The 23458-nt window shown below is 38.3% G+C and overlaps 2 protein-coding genes, 1 long non-coding RNA gene and 1 pseudogene across 5 annotated transcripts in view; 3 read left to right on the top strand and 1 right to left on the bottom strand.

The window, feature by feature from the left end:
* Positions 1 to 23458, top strand: part of LOC126875925 (uncharacterized) — a 37586-nt gene that overhangs the window by 11824 nt on the left and 2304 nt on the right. Inside the window, exon 1 of one of the 3 annotated variants that reach the window (XM_050638844.1) lies at positions 3369 to 3785. The exons of the other annotated variants lie outside the window; for them this stretch is intronic. The gene's annotated coding sequence lies outside the window, so the exon portion shown is untranslated. Of the gene's footprint in view, positions 1 to 3368; positions 3786 to 23458 lie in introns of those variants that run through there. 3 annotated transcript variants of the gene reach the window in all.
* On the top strand, positions 3781 to 9050 carry LOC126875912 (hematopoietic prostaglandin D synthase-like). The gene is made up of 4 exons (XM_050638794.1): positions 3781 to 4534; positions 5492 to 5665; positions 7604 to 7746; positions 8732 to 9050. Exons 1-4 carry the CDS (start codon positions 4393 to 4395, stop codon positions 8930 to 8932), a joined length of 660 nt encoding a protein of 219 aa, XP_050494751.1. The 5' UTR covers positions 3781 to 4392; the 3' UTR covers positions 8933 to 9050.
* Positions 6528 to 8748, bottom strand: LOC126875950 (uncharacterized). Its single transcript, XR_007693803.1, has 4 exons — positions 8151 to 8748; positions 7338 to 7633; positions 7051 to 7255; positions 6528 to 6933 (listed from the first exon to the last, which is right to left on the bottom strand). It is a non-coding gene; the product is annotated as an uncharacterized LOC126875950 (long non-coding RNA).
* LOC126875932 (glutathione S-transferase-like) lies at positions 19949 to 21250 on the top strand (annotated as a pseudogene).

The raw sequence follows: 23458 nt of genomic DNA, 5'->3' as shown, positions 1-23458 counted from the left end.
ACGCATTCGTTAAAATTTTACACTCCCAAACATCCTGCTATACTTGCACAAAAAAGCGCAGTCTAGTAATATCCCCCTTACTGCTCCTCGCATTTTCTTTCTAATCATCTCTCGTTCGCTTTTCCTGATATTATTCTCAGCGTAAGTTCAGAGTGGCGGTTTTTAAACTCAGGAACGCGCGGCTGTTCGTTAAATGAAATATCAAACGTAAGAATTGCCGCAGTCTTAACGCGAGATAATTCATTTCGTGGCAAAGAGCGCACGTCGTTGAATATTAATTCATATCTCATATAAGTTGCGAATAAAAAAAGCAGATAAAAGAGGACAAAAATCCGATAATTACCGCGAATCTTTACGCAATTTCAAGAAATACAAAAGAAATTTGTTTGTAAGCATGCTACTAAGTATTATTAGAAGTACTGTACTTTCGATATTTTACATACTCTTGCATATTTTCTACATTTTTCTGTATTTTTGTATCCTTAAACTTTCTGTAAACGCGTAAACGTCTGCGCTCTGACAATGACAAGGAAGATTCTACTGATAAAAATAAAGCATCGAATTTCACCGAACTCTTAGAAATGTAATTCTCAGATCACATAAATTAAAAAGATATATATACATACGTAGCCACAAATCAATTTGGATCACGACAGATAAAATAGGTAGCAATAATGTCTCCACGAACATTATCATAATTTATTGGAATTTACATAAAAGCCAAAGAATGCTATTGTTTCAATGACACGGCGTTTTGTCGAGTTAGATAAATATGAATTGTGTGTTTGAACAAGTGTTCGGTCGTGTTTCACGCGACGAAAAAGGAAATCACAAGACAAGGTGTCGCCTCGTTGGAAGCAACAAATCGCAATACGAGAGTGGAAATTGGGTGATACCGGGAGGATTACGAGGGATGAGAAATCTGTCGAGAGCGTGAAAGGCTCGCAGTCACCGGGTTTCTCCAGTTCTGTCGCTTTTAACGCCGAGTTCTTCCGCTTCGAGGATAGAAGCTGCGAAATATCGAGGCCATTGTCCAAAGATTTTCAAGAATATCCGATGCAACGTCTTGAAATTTACGAGAGCAAGTCTGATAAATTCTTATCTCTGGTCCATTCGTGGCCAATTTTTTAATATCCTCGTAACTTGTAACGACAAATAAAAATATTGGTACAGGCCAATTTTTTTTTTGGATAAAATCTTGTGTGAATTTACAAAAAATACGATTCTTCGTTTAAATTTTTTCCCTTATTGTCTTTACATATTTGGAGTTTAAACGCGTTATAAGTACGTTTTTTTTTTTTAACATGATTACGTAGAATTCTTATTCTGAATAAATTATTTGTTTCCGCTTCATAACTGTTTCTAAATTACAGTGCATTTAATCTTGAAATGCACAGTAACATTTTATACTTTTTACGTTCTAAGGAATGTTCAGGATCGGTTAAAAATTAAATTACAGTAATGGTAATACTCAATATTAATGTCAGACGTGGATACTTCACTGTTTTGTATAATAATTTGTTATCTTGACATCGATCAAGGTATTTAATATACAAAGCGTACAGATTAATAAGAATTTTAATTAATCCTTCTTCTATAGTATTCACCGTTCTTTTCGAGCTCGTACCATTTCAAATAGACTTTCGAATAGATTTCAAAGATTTGTCTGTTCAAATAAAACGCGATCTTTTTTATTTCCCTATCAGTCGTCCCGTTACTGTTCCGTAGTTTCCAACAGATTGCAGATTCGTTTAAAAAACATTTGTAACGAAAAACAAACCCACTCGCAGAAATGTTATTCAATATCGCATTTATAACTTTCATAGACATCCTCCTCTCATTGCTATCATTGTAAACAGATTGAAACTTCGTTTGCAAACACTCGCGATTAAAAAAAAAAAAAGAAGAATTAATCTTAAACAATTTTATCTTGTGTTCCATTTATAATTTTCATAATTGTCTTCCCGACGTTGTATCATTTTAAATGGCTTTTTTCTATCCATCTATGTTGCAGCGAGATCAACGGTCCTAATTACTAAATTGCACGATGTGTTCATACAAACTCACTTTTTTATGAACGCGATGAAACGAAATGAAACCTAAGTAGAGATTTGTTTTCTCATCAAGTATAACGAGTTTTATACTTTGGATAGATAGCCTCGTTGTGAGAAGGTCTTAATCGTTTATAATTGCGATTAAGTAATTGCAATAAGTCATATTTTTAAGAAACGTTCTCACATGCTGTCACACACTCTAATTAGAAAAGGATCATGAAACATTCGGTTTATGATATTATTTGTTTGTAAATCTTCCTGCTTCCGGAAACTTTTTTAAATATGAAAATATTTATATACAAAATGAAATATTTTTTTCAATATCAACACTTCTTGCGTTTATGTTGTCCTAGTCAGAATTATATTATTTCGTGTATCCTGTTGCTTTTTATATGATAGTCCTCCCGTTGGCCGCGGATTCGTTATCAAGCCTGAGGCCCTCGTCACTAGTATCACTATCGACAATAAAGGTACCTCACCCGCGACCGGACGATGGAGAACTCCAACACGGAATCGCAATCTCCCGCGAGCCCTGCCCGGGAGGGCGCCTCGAGCTCGGACTCGGAATGTGACTCGAGCTCGGCCTGCTCATGAGGGACACCCCCTGAAAAACAGCGCACTGTATTCTGCCCTAAACCGTGCCCTAGGGGGTCCGGCAGCGTATTGGCTTACGCAGATAATGAACGGCGACGAGCTCACCTGGCCAGATTTTAAGGAACAATTCGCCGCGCACTTCGGTGGCCAAGAAGTAGCAGCCGCGTCGCTAATCAAGGTAGCCGAGGAACTACCGCGGGACGGCGAAACACCAGGAGCGTACGGAAATCATATCATCACCCTCCTGGGTTCGAAGTGGCGAAATTCAACCAGGGAAGAGGTACTCGCCGCCACCGCCCTCCATCTGCTGGGCTCGCGCGATGAACGTTTTAAACGACTAGCGCTCACGAGTGACATCACGTCGGTGAAACAATTCCAAAGAGAAATGAAGCCCTTCCTATACACGGAGTGGCCAACGCCCCCGCCGTGGAGGTCATTAGCGAGCTCCGGAAACAAAAAAGGCAGGTCACCCGCCCCCTGGACCAGGTGTGGTCACTGCGGTATTTACGGACATCCGACATTCGAATGCCGCAAGAGGGCGAAATGGGAACCGAAGAAGGACCCCCGACTCCCGAAGGAAAGCCGACCGGCTGCACCACCAAAAGCGTTGTGCTTTCACTGCCACATGCCGGGACACATCGCGTCTCGCTGTCCATCGCGGCGAGAAGAAAAACATTGCCCCGAGGACAAGCGCCGGGTCGGTGCCTGCGTGGTGGAAGCCCCGACGGGTAGACTAAGCCAGCAGGCCACACACGAGGATGTGTAAGTGTCAGGATGGCCGAGTCGGAGACGAAAGGACGCCGGGGCCCCTCTGGAACTTCAGGACAACACCCTAACCTTGCAACCTAGACCCTAATATAGCCATAACGAAACAATCGCAAGTCCAAACCGATAGCAATCGTACGTCGATCGGAGGATCGTGTGTACTGAGACACTCGACCGGAGTCTTGTTTCGGTGGCGTCGTTGGGATGACGAGCAGTCTTGCTAGAGAGCTGATCGGTGAAGGAAGTCGAGTGCCTTACGAGCAGGGAGTGGTGCACGTGTGAGTTAGAGCAAGGGAACCTGTCCTCCCGTTGGTCACGGATTCGTTATCAAGCCTGAGGCCCTCGTCACTAGTGTAACTATCGACAATAAAGGTACCCCACGCGCGACCGGACGATGGAGAACTTCAACGCAGTACCGCTACCTCCCGCGAGCCCTCCCCGGGAGGGCGCCTCGAGCTCGGACTCGGAGATTCAGACTCGACATATATATTATTATATATATTATATATACTATTATATCTATATAATATATGTATTTATATCTATAAATATATGTATAAATATATCTATTTAAAAAAATAAAGTTGACCTTCATATATCGCCAATAATATCGCGTGCGTAAAAAAAAACTAATTACATTTAATTCTTTTTTTACATTTATTTATTTTTTATTATTATTTTTTTCACAACTAATTACATTTAATTATTACATTTACATACATTTAACTATTATTACATACATTTACATACATTTAATTATTATTTTTTTCATAATTATATCTCGTTTGAAATATTTTTCGACATAATTAATTGTTTCAAAAACATATATTCCAGCCTTCTAAATGATTTATTTTGCGTATTATACGAATTATTCCATTTATAAATAAATTGTTCTCTCTACACACAAACACGCACACAGTCTGTTAATTACACGAGTTAATTGTAACATTTTTCTCGATAAGTTGACAGAGCAAGGAAAATGAGCGACGAACATACCTACAAACTAATCTACTTCAATGCCCGTGGTCGTGCCGAACATATACGGTACATATTTGCATATACTGGCATCGAGTATACCGACGAGAGGATCCCCGAAGAACTCTGGCCTGAATACAAGGATTGTAAGCGTGAAGAATCGATTTTTACTTTCATCGTTCAACTCTCAGATATCTGCCATTTACTCAAACTTTTCTGTATATAAAACTTTCGTTTCACGTGCAGGCTAAACTTACTTAAAGTAAAATTTCATACGGAATAAAGTCGAACTTTTCATTAAGTTTTGCTTCCGTAATATCGTGTTTATCGAATACCAACTTAATTCACTTACGATTCTCGAATTTTTGTGTTGCAATCTTTATTGTTTTCAATGAATCGAAGCATTTCGAATATTTTGAGAAAACCGTAAATAGGTGACTTAAAATAGGAATACAAAAATACTTCTACGTTTCTCGTTAATTTAAAAACTTTTTAGGACTTGTCGGAAAAAAAGGATAAAAAATTGAAATCAGTTCGGAAATGAACAAGAACATAGCTAAAAAGTCGAAAGAACAAAGCAGACATAAAATTCGATCTTCCGTTGCGACATTTCTATCGTAAATAGTATAATAAAAGTTTTACGCAGCATAGTCTTCGATATAATCTTATATGTCGCTTGCAGATAGGGAAACAAAAAATCAACGTAAGTCTGTAAATCAATCCTGTCGGTGTAAAACACAAAATTACGTTCGCAAGAGACATTCGATTTATATTCCTTGCATTTCAATTTTCATTACAAGAACCGTGTACATTTTCTAATATTTTTTCCGTGTCTGGTATTATCTTTTATCCTTGATTTTAAAAACTTTAGGTTCTTCCCAACAGTCAAAAACACGCGATACCCTGTCCATCGTAATCGTAAGAAAAGAAAAAAAGGAGAAAGAAGACATTTCTGTATTTCTTTACTAGGTCATGTTGATTAAAACCGAAATGATTTCGATTCATCTATTCACAAGAACGCAACGGCCTCGGAAGCTGTGTTGTGATTTCCTATCGATCGTTTCCCTCTACACAGTATTCATATGAGCCATGTTTGTTCTTAGCAATGCCTTATAAAAAGCTGCCTGTGCTGGAGATAGACGGGAAACCGGTAGCGCAGAGTAACGCTGTGGCGCGATACTTGGCGAGGAAGTACGATCTAATGGGAAAGGACGAATGGGATGCGATGATATGCGACGAGCTCGTCGATACTCTTGGAGATTTGAAGCAAGGTGAGTAACTGATGAGATGACTTTGCATTTGTCTCACCACAGAGACAGACGTTCAAGAATTCATTGTGAAAAGACGAGTACAAACAAGATACGTATGTCTTTCCGTTAAGCGAATGTTACAGTTTGTTTGCAAAAGTCAGTTTTTAGATTATAGAATCGTAGATAGAATTTAGAGGATAGAAACTTTTAGTAGTCACTTTTAGTTTAGTAAAGTCTTATCAACAATAAGACTACGTTATGATACAACGATTCCAACTGAAGATTTCTATCGACATCACGAATTCGATGGCTTCCAAATTTTCTTCTCTGCAATCTCAGACGCTCAACTCGAAAAAATCTTTTAGATCCCCCGACAAACACTCGACTCAGGTTATCTATTATCGTAATCTTCCTACGGGATTTTTTTTAACTGCGTTGCGTTAACGAATAACGGGATAACATCACGTTTCTTTCAACGCCTTTCAACGTTCTACAACTTTTATTCTTTGCAAATCCCTGTCTCTATATGATAAACGCTGGTTATCCGCGGAAGGAGCGAGGACAACGAAGTGTTACTCGATGATCAAAGACAGGAAGATCCTGGTACGCGATAACGTTACTAATTTCCAATTACGATATGTGTGATTACGTAACATCTGCTGTCTGCATAATGCGTTAACGATCCGCGCGTTGATCGCATAAATATAAATCGAAGGGAATGGAATCGCTCGAAACTCATGTAACTATCCGCAGGTGTTTAAAATCGTGTTTCTACACCGCCAACGTAACGTCACGCCAGTCGAATCGAAAAATTATTACTAGACAGAGAAGGTGAACAAAAAACGAGGTAAATAGGCTACCGATTGAATAATATCATAACGATCGTATCTCTGGTTTTTGCTCGTCTTTTATATTTGTTTCAAATGTATAAAATATAATCGTATCGATATCGTCCACGATTAAAGCCATCCATCCGCCATCGACGAGGAACGAACGATTATATTTTATCATTTATGCGAATCCTTCTCTTCTCTTCTTTCTCTATTTACGCCCCTCGCCTTGCTTCGTACCGCCGATGATTCACAATTCGATGCACCTGAACAGCTGGAACGTCGCAGATTTTTCCGTACGATAACAAACGTGTTTTTGATGGCCTGCTTTAAACCGTGACGATCGCCATGACGTGCATCAATTGTCGAATGATGTAGTGCGACGATACTCCTACGCAACTTTTTTTTACGCTGTTTTTTCCTCTATTTTTTCTTCCTGTGTGTTATCACATGATCATGAGATACCTGTATAGAAGATGCAAAGAGTCTGTGAAGAATTTACAGATATTTAAGATTATCATAATGATTAAGCAAAAGCTAAGACGCAAAATATTGCTCAAGATGTAATTATGTAATATTTACTCAATTTCTAGAAGACTGTTTATATCTTGTTGTTATTCTTGATATGGAGATAAATATAGTATACTTTATTAAGACCTAGATAAAAGACTTTTTTCTCGTTTCTCTTCTCTTACTTAATCACTAAGAGTTATATAACGTTTATTCGATAATTCTGCTTCTCCTGACCTTTCCACAAATGGTTGTTTATATCTCGACATTCTTGGTACTTTTAATCAAATTTTAATAACAGTACTTTACTCGTCAGAAGTAAATAAAAAAGCTCTACGTAGAAGCAAGGATTTACTTACATTTCCTTTCTCGAATCTCAGTTAGCAATGTTGTTCCTCTTGAAAGATTTTCCAAGTTTCCAAGACAATTTCCACGCTGGTAACATTGTATATATTTCAAATATCGTGAACCACAGGAACTTGTTGAGGCAATATTGAAGAAAGCAAAGAGAATGAAGAAATTGTAGGAACTATGAGAGGCTACTCCTTCTTTCACACCTTATTTTCTCTTCGTTTGGGGGGAAAAACACAAATGAACGTAACGGTTGGTTTCATATACGTTTCAGATATCTGCTACTATCGCATGGAGGAGAATCCTGAAAAGAAGGAAGCGAGGAAGAATCAACTTTTGAACGAAACAATACCATTTTACTTGACTAAATTCGACCAGATTATTGGCAAAAATAAAGGATATATCATTCCTTCTACCGTAAGATTTTTTATCCAAATTTAATGTTAAAATTTTTAGTCTTTGTGCAAACTGGGCCATGTTGTCCATAAAAAATTATTGAAACTTTGTTGCGACAAGACAGCTTTAATTGTTGAGAGCAGAGTGTATCTTTAAAATTCACTCCTGTTAGTTTATGTACAAATGAATTTGCCAAGATTTTCAGCTTTTAGATAATTATTCATGTATCTTCCTCATCAAGTTTGATAGAAATTATTACTATCGTAATCAAAGCAAAGATTAAGATATGTAAGATCATTTCTCTGGATATGACACTCTTGTTTAATGAGTGATAAATGATACCATTCGAAATATCATATTTATATAATATATAATGATACTTATAAGTGTAATCACTTAAGTACAGATATCTGAATTTTTCTCACTGTCACTGACATAGATACGTATTATCGTTCCTTAGATTACTTGACCAGTTTATTTCTTTCATCACTGTGTTATTATATAATAATAATAAATAGTCACATTAAATTAATTTAGTATGACTATGATGTTTAATAATACGTGTTTCATTGCAAAATATTTAGCGATTGAAGGGCTCATAGGAAACATGAAAGTGAAAGAATACTAGAATCTAGAGTTTACGATTTCAATTTCTTTAACGAGATATTTATCATATTACACAATTCCTGTAAATGTATTTGTAATTATATCGCCGAAGAATTGTATTTAATTAAGCTATGAAGTTGTGGAATCGTGAGAAGGATTATTTTTATAGAACTGTCTAATTTCCATTCGACATTGATTGATTACTCTTTTTTACATAATACCAGTTTTGTCATTTTTAATTAACAAATACCTCCAAAGGTTGAAGTTTCTAAAATTATCCATTAAATTCTGACAATAAAATAAAAATCCAAATTCTTCCTAAAAAGCTAGTGATCTGTAGTTAAGAGTTCGATTTTTCACATTTTTCGAGGTAAATTAAAAAAATTGTTTAATAGAGGAGGTACAAAATAAATGTATACAAACCTTTTTTCAGACGACATGGGCGGACTTCGTATTTGCAGCGGCCCTTGAAAATTACGAGTATATGTTTGGGGCACCAGCTTTGGATAAATATCCAGCTCTTCGAGCATTGAAGAAAAGGATTCATAGAATACCGGCCATTTCTGATTGGCTGATTAGGCGCCCATTCACAAACAGCTAAAAAGCTAAAAACGTGTGGAAAAAAGATGACCAGTACACCAGTATATATATATGTACGCTGGCATCGCTATGTTGGTAAATGTTCGATGTTATACGTGTCGTAAAATGTAACAGTTCTATTTAAAAAAAAAAATTTCGTTTCTATGAGTACGTTAAAAGTTTAACTATAAAAAGTCTCATCTGGGCTGTGCTCCTTTATGGAAGGTATTATTGTGTTTGAAAGAACACAATATATAATAAATGTATGTATGTTGTATAATAAATGTATGTTCTTTCGAAAAAAGTTCGAAATTTTTCTTTCTTTTATTCGTACTTAACTTTTTAATAAAATGCACGATTAATTCTTGTGTCTCGTTTAAACAGCTTTTGGTCTATCGTTATTTCGAATTATTTGAACATCGTGTGAATTTACTATTTAATTTTACAATATCACTTACTATATAATTTTACAATATCATTTACTATATAATTTTACAATTATAATTTTACAATATCAATAATTTACAATAAGTGAGGGAAAAATCATTGAATGTTATATCTAGATGTCTATATACTATTTTAAACAATACTTAACTCGAGATACTCGTTTCGTCTCTTCATGATACTTACTGGCAATACCGAGTACAAATATGATGTTCTTTGAAAATAAAAAATGGATTTGAAAACGTTAATGCACGTAAATTAAATTTGGTTTGGACATATATGACACAATTTGTATGGACAATGAAGAGTACGAATCTACGAATTTCGAGGTAAAAGTATTGATATATGTATCGATATTTCTGGTCGTTACAATATCTCTAATCAATACAAAGTTCTAACTGAATGTTAGAATGTTAAACGTTAAAACGTTTAAAACGTTAAAATGTGTATCGAATCGTTGTAATTCCAAAGATGTCAATTGATGTAATGTAATAATAAAGTATAAAGTATAATAAAGTATACAGTATAATAAAGTATAAAGTATAATAAAGTGTAAAGTATAATTTCGTCTGTGATATAATCTTTCTATTCCATTTTGTTACGTGGTCATACGCAGAAATACTGCAACCATACTTTCCGCTGCGTTAAATGCGCAGGCTCTCACTCCACTGACCAGTGCGCCAAATCACCGGAAACCCCAGCGAAATGCATCCACTGCCAAGGGGACCACCCTGCCAACTACAAAGGCTGCCCAGCATATAAAACACTATACACGAACAGGTACCCTAAGCTCAGAGCAAAAGAGGTATCCAACCAAACACCCAGCCCGCCGAAATTCACGACTACCCCAACCCCCTCAACCAACCAAGCACCCAGTCCTACCAAATTCATCTCCACCTCAACCTCCTATGCCCAAGCAGTACAAGGCATCCAAAATAACCCGAACAGCCAAAGGAACCTTCCCCAATACAGTGTCCCCAACCCACCAAACGCAGACAACTCCTCAAGGCTCGAAAAGCTAATAGAGAAACAATCGGAGCAAATAAATCACTTGCTATCGCTACTAACACTCATCGTGGAAAAATTAGCACGCCCCGACTCAAAATAAAACCAAGGCGCATAGCTCTCTGGAACGCCAACGGTCTAGCGCAACACAAACGTGAACTAGAACTCTTCTTAAAACACCAGCAAATCGACGTAATGTTCGTATCGGAAACCCACTTCACCGATAAGAGCTACCTGAAAATAAATGGTTACAAATTCTACCATACCCAACACCCCAGCGGAAAGGCCCACGGTGGCACCGGAATAATAATCAAAGCAAGTATTAAGCACTACGAACTCCCACCATTCCAGAAAGACTACCTCCAAGCAACAAACGTAGCAATAGAAGACTGTCATCGCTCAATCACCACCTCAGCAGTATACTGCCCTCCCAGACACTCCATCGCCAAAGAAGACTTTGATAACTTCCTGGACACCCTGGGCAACAGATTCATAGTTGGAGGAGACTATAACGCCAAGCACATCCAATGGGGCAGCAGACTGGTTACAGCAAGAGGCAAAAACCTCTTAAACAGCATAATAAACAACAACCTCAACTACCTCACCACATACGAACCCACATACTGGCCCACTGACACCAACAAAATACCCGACCTTCTCGACTTCTTCATAACTAAAAATATCCCATCAAGACACGTCCAGATCAACTCCTCGGCTGATCTCTCCTCTGATCATTCTCCCGTGATAGCAACAGTCAGTTCAACAATCATCGAGAGTACACCTAATGGCTCCATTCACAACCAACACACCAACTGGCAGCTCTTCAGAGAAGTCTTTACACACTCAACCTCAGCCTTCACCCCACTAAAAACAAAGGAAGATATCGAAGCAGCCACGGAATACTTAAACACGAGCATAATAAACGCAATCCGCCTCTCCACACCGACAAAGCCAACTAGCAGCAAACAAGAATATCCACAATACATACTAAAAAAAATAGGAGAAAAACGTAGACTAAGAAGAGTATGGCAGACCCACAGAACACCGGAGGACAAACGCAAACTTAACAACGCAACTAGAAAACTATCCAGAACCTTAACAAACTATAAAAACGACTGCTTCCATAAATACCTCGCCAGCTTATCCCCCACAGCCGACGCCAACTACTCACTATGGAAGGCCTCCAGGAAACTCACACGCCCCCCACAAATAATCCCACCTATCCGCCGTCCGCAAGGTGGATGGGCGCGAAGCCCTATAGGAAAAGCCGACCTGTTTGCAAAACACTTGTCAAAAGTATTCAAACCCCATTCCCCCCAAGCCGCCGCGGACGTTACTGAATACCTACACACCCCCTTCCAAATGTCCCCTCCTATCGAACCCTTCTCCTCTGCTGAGACTATAGAAACAATTAGTCGCCTAAACCCCAAGAAAGCAGCAGGACACGACCTAATAGGCAATAGAGCAATCAAGGAACTTCCCACAAAAGGGATAGCACTCATCACATCGATTTTTAATGCTATCCTTCGCCTGGAACACTATCCTAAGGCTTGGAAAATCTCATTGATTACCCTCATCCCTAAACCCGGTAAACCGATACACGAAACCTGCTCCTATCGCCCAATCAGTCTTTTACCTACCCTGTCCAAACTATTCGAGAAGATGCTCACGAACCGACTCCTTCCAATCCTAGAGAACTTGAAAACACTCCCAGATCACCAATTCGGCTTCCGAAAACATCATTCTACAGTAGAGCAAATCCACCGCTTAACTCATACGATCAGCCAAACACTCGAAAAGAAAAAATATTGCTCAGCGGTTTTCCTAGACATCCAACAGGCATTCGATAAAGTATGGCATGAAGGGCTACTATACAAACTTAAAAAGATCCTACCCCACCCCTACTTCTCCATCCTAAAATCATACCTAACCAATAGACAATTCATGGTTAAATACCTAGACGCCACTTCCGCAACATTCCCAATAGAAGCCGGCATACCCCAAGGTAGTGTCCTCGGACCCCTACTGTACTCCATCTACACTGCCGACCTACCTATATCAAACGATATAACAATAGCGACATTTGCAGACGACACAGCGCTATTAGCTTCCCACGCAGACCCGGTAATAGCCTCATCCACTCTCCAGCGAAGTCTCGACTCCATGGAAAAGTGGTTTCACAAATGGGGCTTCAAAGTCAACGAAAAGAAATCCTCACATGTAACCTTCACGCTCCGAAAACAAACCTGCCCCCAGGTCACCATCAACAATGCAACAGTTCCTAGCAGGGACACAGTCCGATACCTGGGCATGACCCTGGACAGGAGACTAACGTGGAAGACACACATCTCAGATAAAACGAAGCAACTAAAGGACAAACTAAAAAAACTCTATTGGCTCACGGGCCGACGCTCCAAACTAAATTTACAGAATAAAATTACCCTCTACAAGACCGTAATAAAACCTGTCTGGACCTACGGAATCCAACTATGGGGAACAGCAAGTAACTCCAACATCGAAATACTCCAACGCTTTCAATCGAAAACGCTAAGATCCCTAATTGACGCACCTTGGTGTGTAACCAATGAAACAATACACCGCGACCTCAAGATACCCACCGTCAAAGAGGAAATAGCAAAATATAGCAACAGATACAGCAAAAGAATCAACAAACACCGAAACCCCCTAATCACTGGACTACTCGATACGACGGACCAGATTCGCAGGCTGAAGAGGCACTACCCGCTAGACCTAAACGTTAGATTCATTTAATTATCCAAATTAAGCATATGCACTTACTTATAATACTTATAGATCATAAATTATATCTATCTATAATAAGTATTAACTTATTGTAAATAAACAGCCATGTCACTGCGCCACGCCAGAAAAATTACTGAAAATTCTCAACGCGAGAATTGATTGTAATTTCAACAAATAAATAAAAAAAAAAAAAAAAATTTTGTTACGTCGCACCGCGAGCAATATGGCAACCAGATGTCACCGTATACTCGCAGCGTATCCTCCATAGTTTCAAGTACCTTCCATAAATCTCATAGATTTCCTAGAAAAGGTCCTTCAAACCAAACAAACGTCTGTTTCCGAAGAATTTCTAAAGACTATTGTCTACCCCGACTGGACAAGGGAAAGTTAGTTTTTCTCACGTACGCTGCAACTTTCCTCCCACTAACCACTTTCTCTCGAGGGCGGTTAAGACCCTTCGTCTAACCAATTAACGACGAAGCCTACTCCCTCACTCTCCTAACTAAAATCGTCACCAACAAATCCGATGGTCCCGTGCGCTAGACACACCTATCATTAGCTTTCCTCCGAGACAGCATCGTCTCCCAAGACAGTTCTGATTTCACATCCTTCGAACGGTCAATACCCTTCCACCGGGTAGGACACACCCACAGATCAGCCACTCATTCATCTCGTACATATTCTCAACGCGAGAATTAATTGTAATTTCAACAAATAAATAAAAAAAAAAATCTCGTACATACGCACCAGCGTAACTGCCTTCGTTATAAGTTGTTGGAATAAACGGTGAAATATCACTTACTATACAGTGTCATATTCATTTAACCACCTCTTATCTTAACCGAAACAGGGGAACGACTACTTCGCGGCGTCGATTCACCGAATCGTAGCGAGAATTTACGCCTCTCGCTACTGCGACTGCGTCTCTCCGCGAACGGTCGTAACACATTGATCGACAGAAGTACTAAACTCTAATAACATAAATTTATATATTTTCTATTTCCCAGCCACCAGTTTTATAGATTTTTCTATCTTCTGTACTACTTTTATCCCTTTTATTTTTTCTTACATGAGATTATTGTAAATTTTTTTTTTTTTATTTATTTGTTGAAATTACAATCAATTCTCGCATTGAGAATTTTCAGTAATTTTTCTGGCGTGGCGCAGTGACATGGCCGTTTATTTACAATAAGTTAATACTTATTATAGATAGATATAATTTATGATCTATAAGTATTATAAGTAAGTGCATATGCTTAATTTGGATAATTAAATGAATCTAACGTTTAGGTCTAGCGGGTAGTGCCTCTTCAGCCTGCGAATCTGGTCCGTCGTATCGAGTAGTCCAGTGATTAGGGGGTTTCGGTGTTTGTTGATTCTTTTGCTGTATCTGTTGCTATATTTTGCTATTTCCTCTTTGACGGTGGGTATCTTGAGGTCGCGGTGTATTGTTTCATTGGTTACACACCAAGGTGCGTCAATTAGGGATCTTAGCGTTTTCGATTGAAAGCGTTGGAGTATTTCGATGTTGGAGTTACTTGCTGTTCCCCATAGTTGGATTCCGTAGGTCCAGACAGGTTTTATTACGGTCTTGTAGAGGGTAATTTTATTCTGTAAATTTAGTTTGGAGCGTCGGCCCGTGAGCCAATAGAGTTTTTTTAGTTTGTCCTTTAGTTGCTTCCTTTTATCTGAGATGTGTGTCTTCCACGTTAGTCTCCTGTCCAGGGTCATGCCCAGGTATCGGACTGTGTCCCTGCTAGGAACTGTTGCATTGTTGATGGTGACCTGGGGGCAGGTTTGTTTTCGAAGCGTGAAGGTTACATGTGAGGATTTCTTTTCGTTGACTTTGAAGCCCCATTTGTGAAACCACTTTTCCATGGAGTCGAGACTTCGCTGGAGAGTGGATGAGGCTATTACCGGGTCTGCGTGGGAAGCTAATAGCGCTGTGTCGTATGCAAATGTCGCTATTGTTATATCGTTTGATATAGGTAGGTCGGCAGTGTAGATGGAGTACAGTAGGGGTCCGAGGACACTACCTTGGGGTATGCCGGCTTCTATTGGGAATGTTGCGGAAGTGGCGTCTAGGTATTTAACCATGAATTGTCTATTGGTTAGGTAAGATTTTAGGATGGAGTAGTAGGGCTGGGGTAGGATCTTTTTAAGTTTGTAAAGTAGCCCTTCATGCCATACTTTATCGAATGCCTGTTGGATGTCTAGGAAAACCGCTGAGCAATATTTTTTCTTTTCGAGTGTTTGGCTGATCGTATGAGTTAAGCGGTGGATTTGCTCTACTGTAGAATGATGTTTTCGGAAGCCGAATTGGTGATCTGGGAGTGTTTTCAAGTTCTCTAGGATTGGAAGGAGTCGGTTCGTGAGCATCTTCTCGAATAGTTTGGACAGGGTAGGTAAAAGACTGATTGGGCGATAGGAGCAGGTTTCGTGTATCGGTTTACCGGGTTTAGGGATGAGGGTAATCAATGAGATTTTCCAAGCCTTAGGATAGTGTTCCAGGCGAAGGATAGCATTAAAAATCGATGTGATGAGTGCTATCCCTTTTGTGGGAAGTTCCTTGATTGCTCTATTGCCTATTAGGTCGTGTCCTGCTGCTTTCTTGGGGTTTAGGCGACTAATTGTTTCTATAGTCTCAGCAGAGGAGAAGGGTTCGATAGGAGGGGACATTTGGAAGGGGGTGTGTAGGTATTCAGTAACGTCCGCGGCGGCTTGGGGGGAATGGGGTTTGAATACTTTTGACAAGTGTTTTGCAAACAGGTCGGCTTTTCCTATAGGGCTTCGCGCCCATCCACCTTGCGGACGGCGGATAGGTGGGATTATTTGTGGGGGGCGTGTGAGTTTCCTGGAGGCCTTCCATAGTGAGTAGTTGGCGTCGGCTGTGGGGGATAAGCTGGCGAGGTATTTATGGAAGCAGTCGTTTTTATAGTTTGTTAAGGTTCTGGATAGTTTTCTAGTTGCGTTGTTAAGTTTGCGTTTGTCCTCCGGTGTTCTGTGGGTCTGCCATACTCTTCTTAGTCTACGTTTTTCTCCTATTTTTTTTAGTATGTATTGTGGATATTCTTGTTTGCTGCTAGTTGGCTTTGTCGGTGTGGAGAGGCGGATTGCGTTTATTATGCTCGTGTTTAAGTATTCCGTGGCTGCTTCGATATCTTCCTTTGTTTTTAGTGGGGTGAAGGCTGAGGTTGAGTGTGTAAAGACTTCTCTGAAGAGCTGCCAGTTGGTGTGTTGGTTGTGAATGGAGCCATTAGGTGTACTCTCGATGATTGTTGAACTGACTGTTGCTATCACGGGAGAATGATCAGAGGAGAGATCAGCCGAGGAGTTGATCTGGACGTGTCTTGATGGGATATTTTTAGTTATGAAGAAGTCGAGAAGGTCGGGTATTTTGTTGGTGTCAGTGGGCCAGTATGTGGGTTCGTATGTGGTGAGGTAGTTGAGGTTGTTGTTTATTATGCTGTTTAAGAGGTTTTTGCCTCTTGCTGTAACCAGTCTGCTGCCCCATTGGATGTGCTTGGCGTTATAGTCTCCTCCAACTATGAATCTGTTGCCCAGGGTGTCCAGGAAGTTATCAAAGTCTTCTTTGGCGATGGAGTGTCTGGGAGGGCAGTATACTGCTGAGGTGGTGATTGAGCGATGACAGTCTTCTATTGCTACGTTTGTTGCTTGGAGGTAGTCTTTCTGGAATAGTGGGAGTTCGTAGTGCTTAATACTTGCTTTGATTATTATTCCGGTGCCACCGTGGGCCTTTCCGCTGGGGTGTTGGGTATGGTAGAATTTGTAACCATTTATTTTCAGGTAGCTCTTATCGGTGAAGTGGGTTTCCGATACGAGCATTACGTCGATTTGCTGGTGTTTTAAGAAGAGTTCTAGTTCACGTTTGTGTTGCGCTAGACCGTTGGCGTTCCAGAGAGCTATACGCCTTGGTTTTATTTTGAGTCGGGGCGTGCTAATTTTTCCACGATGAGTGTTAGTAGCGATAGCAAGTGATTTATTTGCTCCGATTGTTTCTCTATTAGCTTTTCGAGCCTTGAGGAGTTGTCTGCGTTTGGTGGGTTGGGGACACTGTATTGGGGAAGGTTCCTTTGGCTGTTCGGGTTATTTTGGATGCCTTGTACTGCTTGGGCATAGGAGGTTGAGGTGGAGATGAATTTGGTAGGACTGGGTGCTTGGTTGGTTGAGGGGGTTGGGGTAGTCGTGAATTTCGGCGGGCTGGGTGTTTGGTTGGATACCTCTTTTGCTCTGAGCTTAGGGTACCTGTTCGTGTATAGTGTTTTATATGCTGGGCAGCCTTTGTAGTTGGCAGGGTGGTCCCCTTGGCAGTGGATGCATTTCGCTGGGGTTTCCGGTGATTTGGCGCACTGGTCAGTGGAGTGAGAGCCTGCGCATTTAACGCAGCGGAAAGTATGGTTGCAGTATTTCTGCGTATGACCGTACCTTTGGCACCTTTTGCACTGCACTATTTCTTTTTTCGCGAGCGGTGGTTCGATCTTTACTATCGCGTTCATTAGGCGACTGATGTTGTATATTTCCTTGTTATTCGGTTTTTGTTTAATGTCTAGGAAGAATAAGGATAACGGGTCTTTCGAGACTCTATGCCTTATATTACTTACGTTGATGACTTCGTGGCCAAGTTTTGAGAGTTCGTATTTTAGTTCGTCTATGTCTGCTGAGTGGTGTATGTTTCGTAGAACCACCCGGAAAGGCCTTTCCTGTTTGAGTTGGTAGGTGTGGAAGTTGGCGTTCAGGGTCCTGAGTGTCTTGGTGAGTTTTCTGTAAGCTTCTGGGTTCGTCGGTAGTATTTTCACCTTGTTGTTGCTTATCTTAAGGTTATATTCCTCCTTGCTGGTATCTCTCTCTAGGGACTTGGTCATTGTCTGTATGTCAATGACGTCGTCTACAAATATTGGTGGGGGAGGGGGGATTCTCTGTGAATGTTGGTTTGGTGGCGGTTCTACGATTTCCATGGCGTCGTTTGAGGATTCCAATACGGCGAACCTGTTGTGTGTGTTTATTTGCGTTGCTGGTTCTATTTTCCTTTTCTTTGTAGTGTTAGCGTCGTTAGTGCGGAGAGTTCTGCTGCACTTCTGCCACGGGGGGGGGGGGGGGGGGTAGCACGGGGTAGCTGCGAGTCTGCTCCGGAGAGCCTGGTCGCGGTTGCTGGGCCATCATCGAGCTAGTTAATTCGGAATGAACAACTAGTCGTGAGGCTGTGAGGCTAGTATTCGGGTTGGGGTTAGGTGCGTGGGATTTTCTTCTCCCTAGAGGGTAAGGGACACTTAGCTGCGTTCTCTTTCGACGGTTGGGCGACACGTGTTGTTTTCGAACTACGCTGGGCACTAGAGACACGTCTGCACGCTTCGGCACTCCACAGCGAACTGATTGTAAATTTAATATCATTTGTTCGCAATATTTGTTATTTATCTTTCCTTGAATTTGAAATTTCGCGCTTCAATGTTGTGTGTTGTTCGACGTTTTATCGAACGATGTTTATCGAACTAGTTTATGAATACATACATAATCATTAAAGAATCTATAAACCTTACTAGTTTGTTTTTACTAAGTTTTGTTACAGAAAACATGTTCTCATAAATTTTCAACTTTAATTTATGGAAATTTATTAACCTTAAACTATAAAATCATTCAATGAGTCTTTCCGGATGTTTTTATGTAGTCATAATTTCACATATCAGCACAGCTCCACCAATAGGATAAGAGTTACGTGGAAGCAACAGGGGGGAAGAAGAACATATAGAGATCTAAAGGTTATTTTTGTCTCATTCAAGTTTCTGTTAACCGGCTTGGAAATTTCCTGTGCTTGTTTCGACTTTGAAGTCTTAAAAAAAAATTGTAAGTAAATAGTATATATATAGTATATATATCCTGAATCAAAGTTTCTCTTTATAAATAATAAACCGTTTAAAAACTATATTTTGTATGTTTTTTCCTTATTCATAATTAAATAATAAATATGAAATACTTCTACAGAAAGCCGACATCCTTCAATTAACCGAACAGCAGATGATTTAAAAATTAGTAGTTGAAAGAAATAAATGTTATTACATGTTCATAATTGATCGATAAATTTAAGTATACAATTAGAAAATGTTTCTTCTTTATTGATAACTAAATAATACAGATAAGATACAAGATACTTGTACGAAAAGTCGGCGCGTCGTTCAATTAACGGAACAGCAGAGGATTTGAAAATTAGTAGTTGAAAGAAATAAATGTTATCATATGTTCATAATTGATCGATAAATTTAAGTATGCAATTAGAAAATGTTTCTTAAGTTTGGAAGAATATATAATCATGCTGAATGTTTTGTAGTTACGAAAGTTGTATACAAACATACATTGTACATACGACTAGTAATGGTACTAAATTACTGTTAGAGGGTCTTGGGTGTATAGAACCATATGGTTAAATTAATACTAGAGATAACGAATCGTGCGAATGTAATTAATATTTTGAAATGCGTTGTTTGCATTAATTGATAGTTTTCTTATAAACTTTTTTATAAACAATTTCATTGCTATAGAAAAAAGATAAATGCCGGTAATATGTCTATCCTACTTAAATAGAAAGTGCAATATTTTGTTATAATATTTGGCGCAAGTTTATACATTATTACATCCAAAAATAATATTCTTTTTATATCTAAGCTATATTAAAATATAAAGATACAAATAGCTATGCGAGTAGTTAGTAGTTGATGCTTTTTACTTAAATTGTCTTATACTTCATAATTTGTAATAATATAATTCTTGTCATCAATGATTCTTTGTTTTTACTTTGTATATATTATACTTCCAGGAAGATGCCGCTCTATAAATTGACTTACTTCCCAGTTACGGCATTGGCAGAACCAATCCGTTCTTCTTCAGCTATGCTAGTATTCCATTTGAAGATGAACGTATCAAAAAGGACGTCTGGCCAGAAATAAAGCCCTGTAAGCTTAAAATTTAAAGAAGTTCTGTTTCTTAAATCTCATCTTTCCTAATTTAACTAAAGTAGCTCAATAAAGTAGAACACAATTATGCAGAGTATAACAGAGATTATTGTTTACTCTCCATTGCTCTATAAGATATGTGGGAGAACAATAGGTATTGTTAAGGAGACAATGCCCTTTGCTTGCTGATAAATTATCAATAAATTAAATTATATCTTTCCAAAACAGATAACAGGAAGCTAGATATTTAAGAAGCATCATAATCTGTTTGTTCGATAGAATCTTTGATTCTATTAGTTGTATGTTTTTAGTGACTCCTTATGGCCTGCTTCCTATGCTCGTAGCTGATAGAAGGAAGGTTGCTCAGTCTACAGCTATTTGCCGTTACTTAGCCAAACAATATGACTTAGCTGGAAAGACTGACTGGGCAAATCTTCATATTGATGCCACTGTTGATACTATTCATGATATTCGTCATAGTGAGTATCCAGTGCTGTTTTGCATAAATCTTATGAGAATCTTGATAACAGATAGTACATATCTGTTCAGGTATTTATTAGTTGAAATCCGATTTAATATTTGATTTAATCGAACGATACACGTATGTCAACAATACAAGACAAAGGATTAAAAAGGATTGTAATTCTATCTTCAGTATCATTTAAATTTCGCACAACACTGTATTCAAATTAGTATAACATTAGCGAATAGTATTTAACTGAAAACAAATTTTCAGAAATTGCCGCCTTCCACTATGAGGAGGACGAGAAGGTCAAAGCTGCAAAACGCAAGGCTGCTGAAGAGACGCTGCCGTTCATTTTAGAACGTTTGGACCAGCAAGTGAAGGAAAATGACGGCTACTTCTACGATGGTACTCTCTCTTGGGCTGATTTAACATTCGTTGCTCTGCTCGATTATTTGAACTTTATGTACAAATCTGATCTGATCGAGAATTACGAGAATCTGAAGCTGCTGGAGAAAAAGGTCCTCCTTCTGCCCAAGATCAAAAACTGGATTGAGAGACGCCCAGTTAGCGAATTCTAAACTTCACGATTGCTTATGGTTTTATAAGCGTTTAAAGATTGCGGTCTTAGTGTGTTGAGAGAATGAAGAACGAATCGTGTTGATGGAAGTTTGTATGGAATATACTGATTGCTTTTAACATTCATTAGTTCCAGTTATTACCGATATTTTTGTCATTTAGTTAGGGTTTTCCCTTTAGATTACGTTATGATAGAGAACTATTATTTGTGTATTCCTACAGAAACATACGAACTATATAAACTGTTGACACGATGTTGTGCTTTTGTATTATAGAGATAATAATAAAACCATCAGACGATCATTAATTATGTTTTTTATTATATTCATTAAGAATTGAAGATTACCTCCTTGGTGATCTTGATAATATCGTATTTTACAAATGTTGAACAAAAAAGAATGTATGATTATTTTATTCAATACGTTATGAGGGTTGCTTTAAAAAAAATACGAGTTACATATTTCTTTGAAAAAAGCATGATTTTTATCGATACAATAATGTTCTTCTGTTATCGCTTTAAAGTTGAGTACTTCGTTGATTACACGAGAGAACTCGCCTGCAGCGAACAAGATACGACCGTGTGTAAAGTAATTAATCTGTTTGCTCGTTGCTAGCTACACATAAGGCTTGCGTAAAAAAAAATATGCATTTCAGTTCAGGCGGAGAATTATGTAGGAAGTCATTTTGTCGATCAATAACTTAGTTAATAAAAGATCAAATTTTCATGTACATAAATGTAAGTAACGTTCAAGTATTAATCATTACATACAATTTTTGTATAATTCGATATCTTGGTCACTTACATCTTACAAATGATATATAGATAATATTTATGAGATACATTGGAGCTATCTTTTAGTTAACGCCATTTTTTCTTGTTTTCTCTGTACTTTTACTATTCTTCCAAAAATATCAAAGGATCGATGACTTCAAATTAAACTAGAATTGCTTCGGTATATTGTCAATCAATGGCTATTTGTATTCACATCTATATCAAAGGAAAACCGATTGCAAAATTAATTATCCTTGCAACTCCGCAATCTGAAACTATGTGTGATCGACCTTGAAGATGACAAATCTCAATGTTTGAAGTAGTACAAAAAGATGATAATTTAATTTCGCTTTATCAAACTGTACAAAATTTGTATACACATACAGAAAAAAAACGGAGTTCAAACATTAATCAACATGAATTATCGGTTATTATTGCTGAGTAATTATTAGGATTAGAGTTTTGGAGTATCGATCGTATCGAGTTTTAACTATCGGTTTCCGCAATTTATTGTTTTTCTAAATTATGTCTAAATGGTATCAGTTTTTGAATATTTTATAGTTTACACTCCAACATACTGACGTAAGCTATCGAAAATAATTGTAAATTATGCAATATCATTTTTTTCATATTTTATAATCTAAATTTTAATCTATTTTTTGTATTTAACATCCCTTTTTTATTGTTCTTGTACGTTCTTCAAAAAATCTTAATTTTTTTTGGATAAAATCTTGTGTGAATTTACAAAAAATACGATTCTTCGTTTAATTTTTTTCCCTTATTGTCTTTACATATTTGGAGTTTAAACGCGTTATAAGTACGTTTTTTTTTAACATGATTACGTAGAATTCTTATTCTGAATAAATTATTTGTTTCCGCTTCATAACTGTTTCTAAATTACAGTGCATTTAATCTTGAAATGCACAGTAACATTTTATACTTTTTACGTTCTAAGGAATTTTCAGGATCGGTTAAAAATTAAATTACAGTAATGGTAATACTCAATATTAATGTCAGACGTGGATACTTCACTGTTTTGTATAATAATTTGTTATCTTGGCATCGATCAAGGTATTTAATATACAAAGCGTACAGATTAATAATGTAATATCGTAGAATAAATTTGAATTAGAGATCGGTTGAAAATAGAAAAAACCGTGTACGTCGTCCTTCTGTGGTTCGTTTACATTTAAGAGCGCCTATGTGACTAAAGTCACCTAGTTCTTACAGAGATATGAGAAAAACAATAAAGAACGCTAGAGCAGAAGGACGGTTTCGGGTTCAAGGAGCGATGACCGAGAGGTCAGAGTATGCGAGTCGAAAAGCGAGTGTGTTGCGAGAGTCAGAGCGAATTGAGTCGTTGAAGAGTAGAGTCGTTAGAGCTAATTGAGTCGTTGAAGAGTAGAGTCGTTAGACGTTTCGAGTCGTCGAAGAGTAGAGTCGTGAGAATTGATAGAGTTGTTAGAGAGAGAGAGTGTGTGTGTTAGATTCGTTGTGACGAGAGTGATCAAATAACTGTAAAGTTATTTGATATAGATACGAGTATTGCATTTAGTTTCC

Source organism: Bombus huntii, unplaced genomic scaffold (genome assembly GCF_024542735.1).
Source record: "Bombus huntii isolate Logan2020A unplaced genomic scaffold, iyBomHunt1.1 ctg00000060.1, whole genome shotgun sequence".
Taxonomy (NCBI): domain Eukaryota; kingdom Metazoa; phylum Arthropoda; class Insecta; order Hymenoptera; family Apidae; genus Bombus; species Bombus huntii.
The sequence above is the reverse complement of the archived record's forward strand: the minus strand, read 5'-3'. Positions and strand labels throughout refer to the sequence as shown.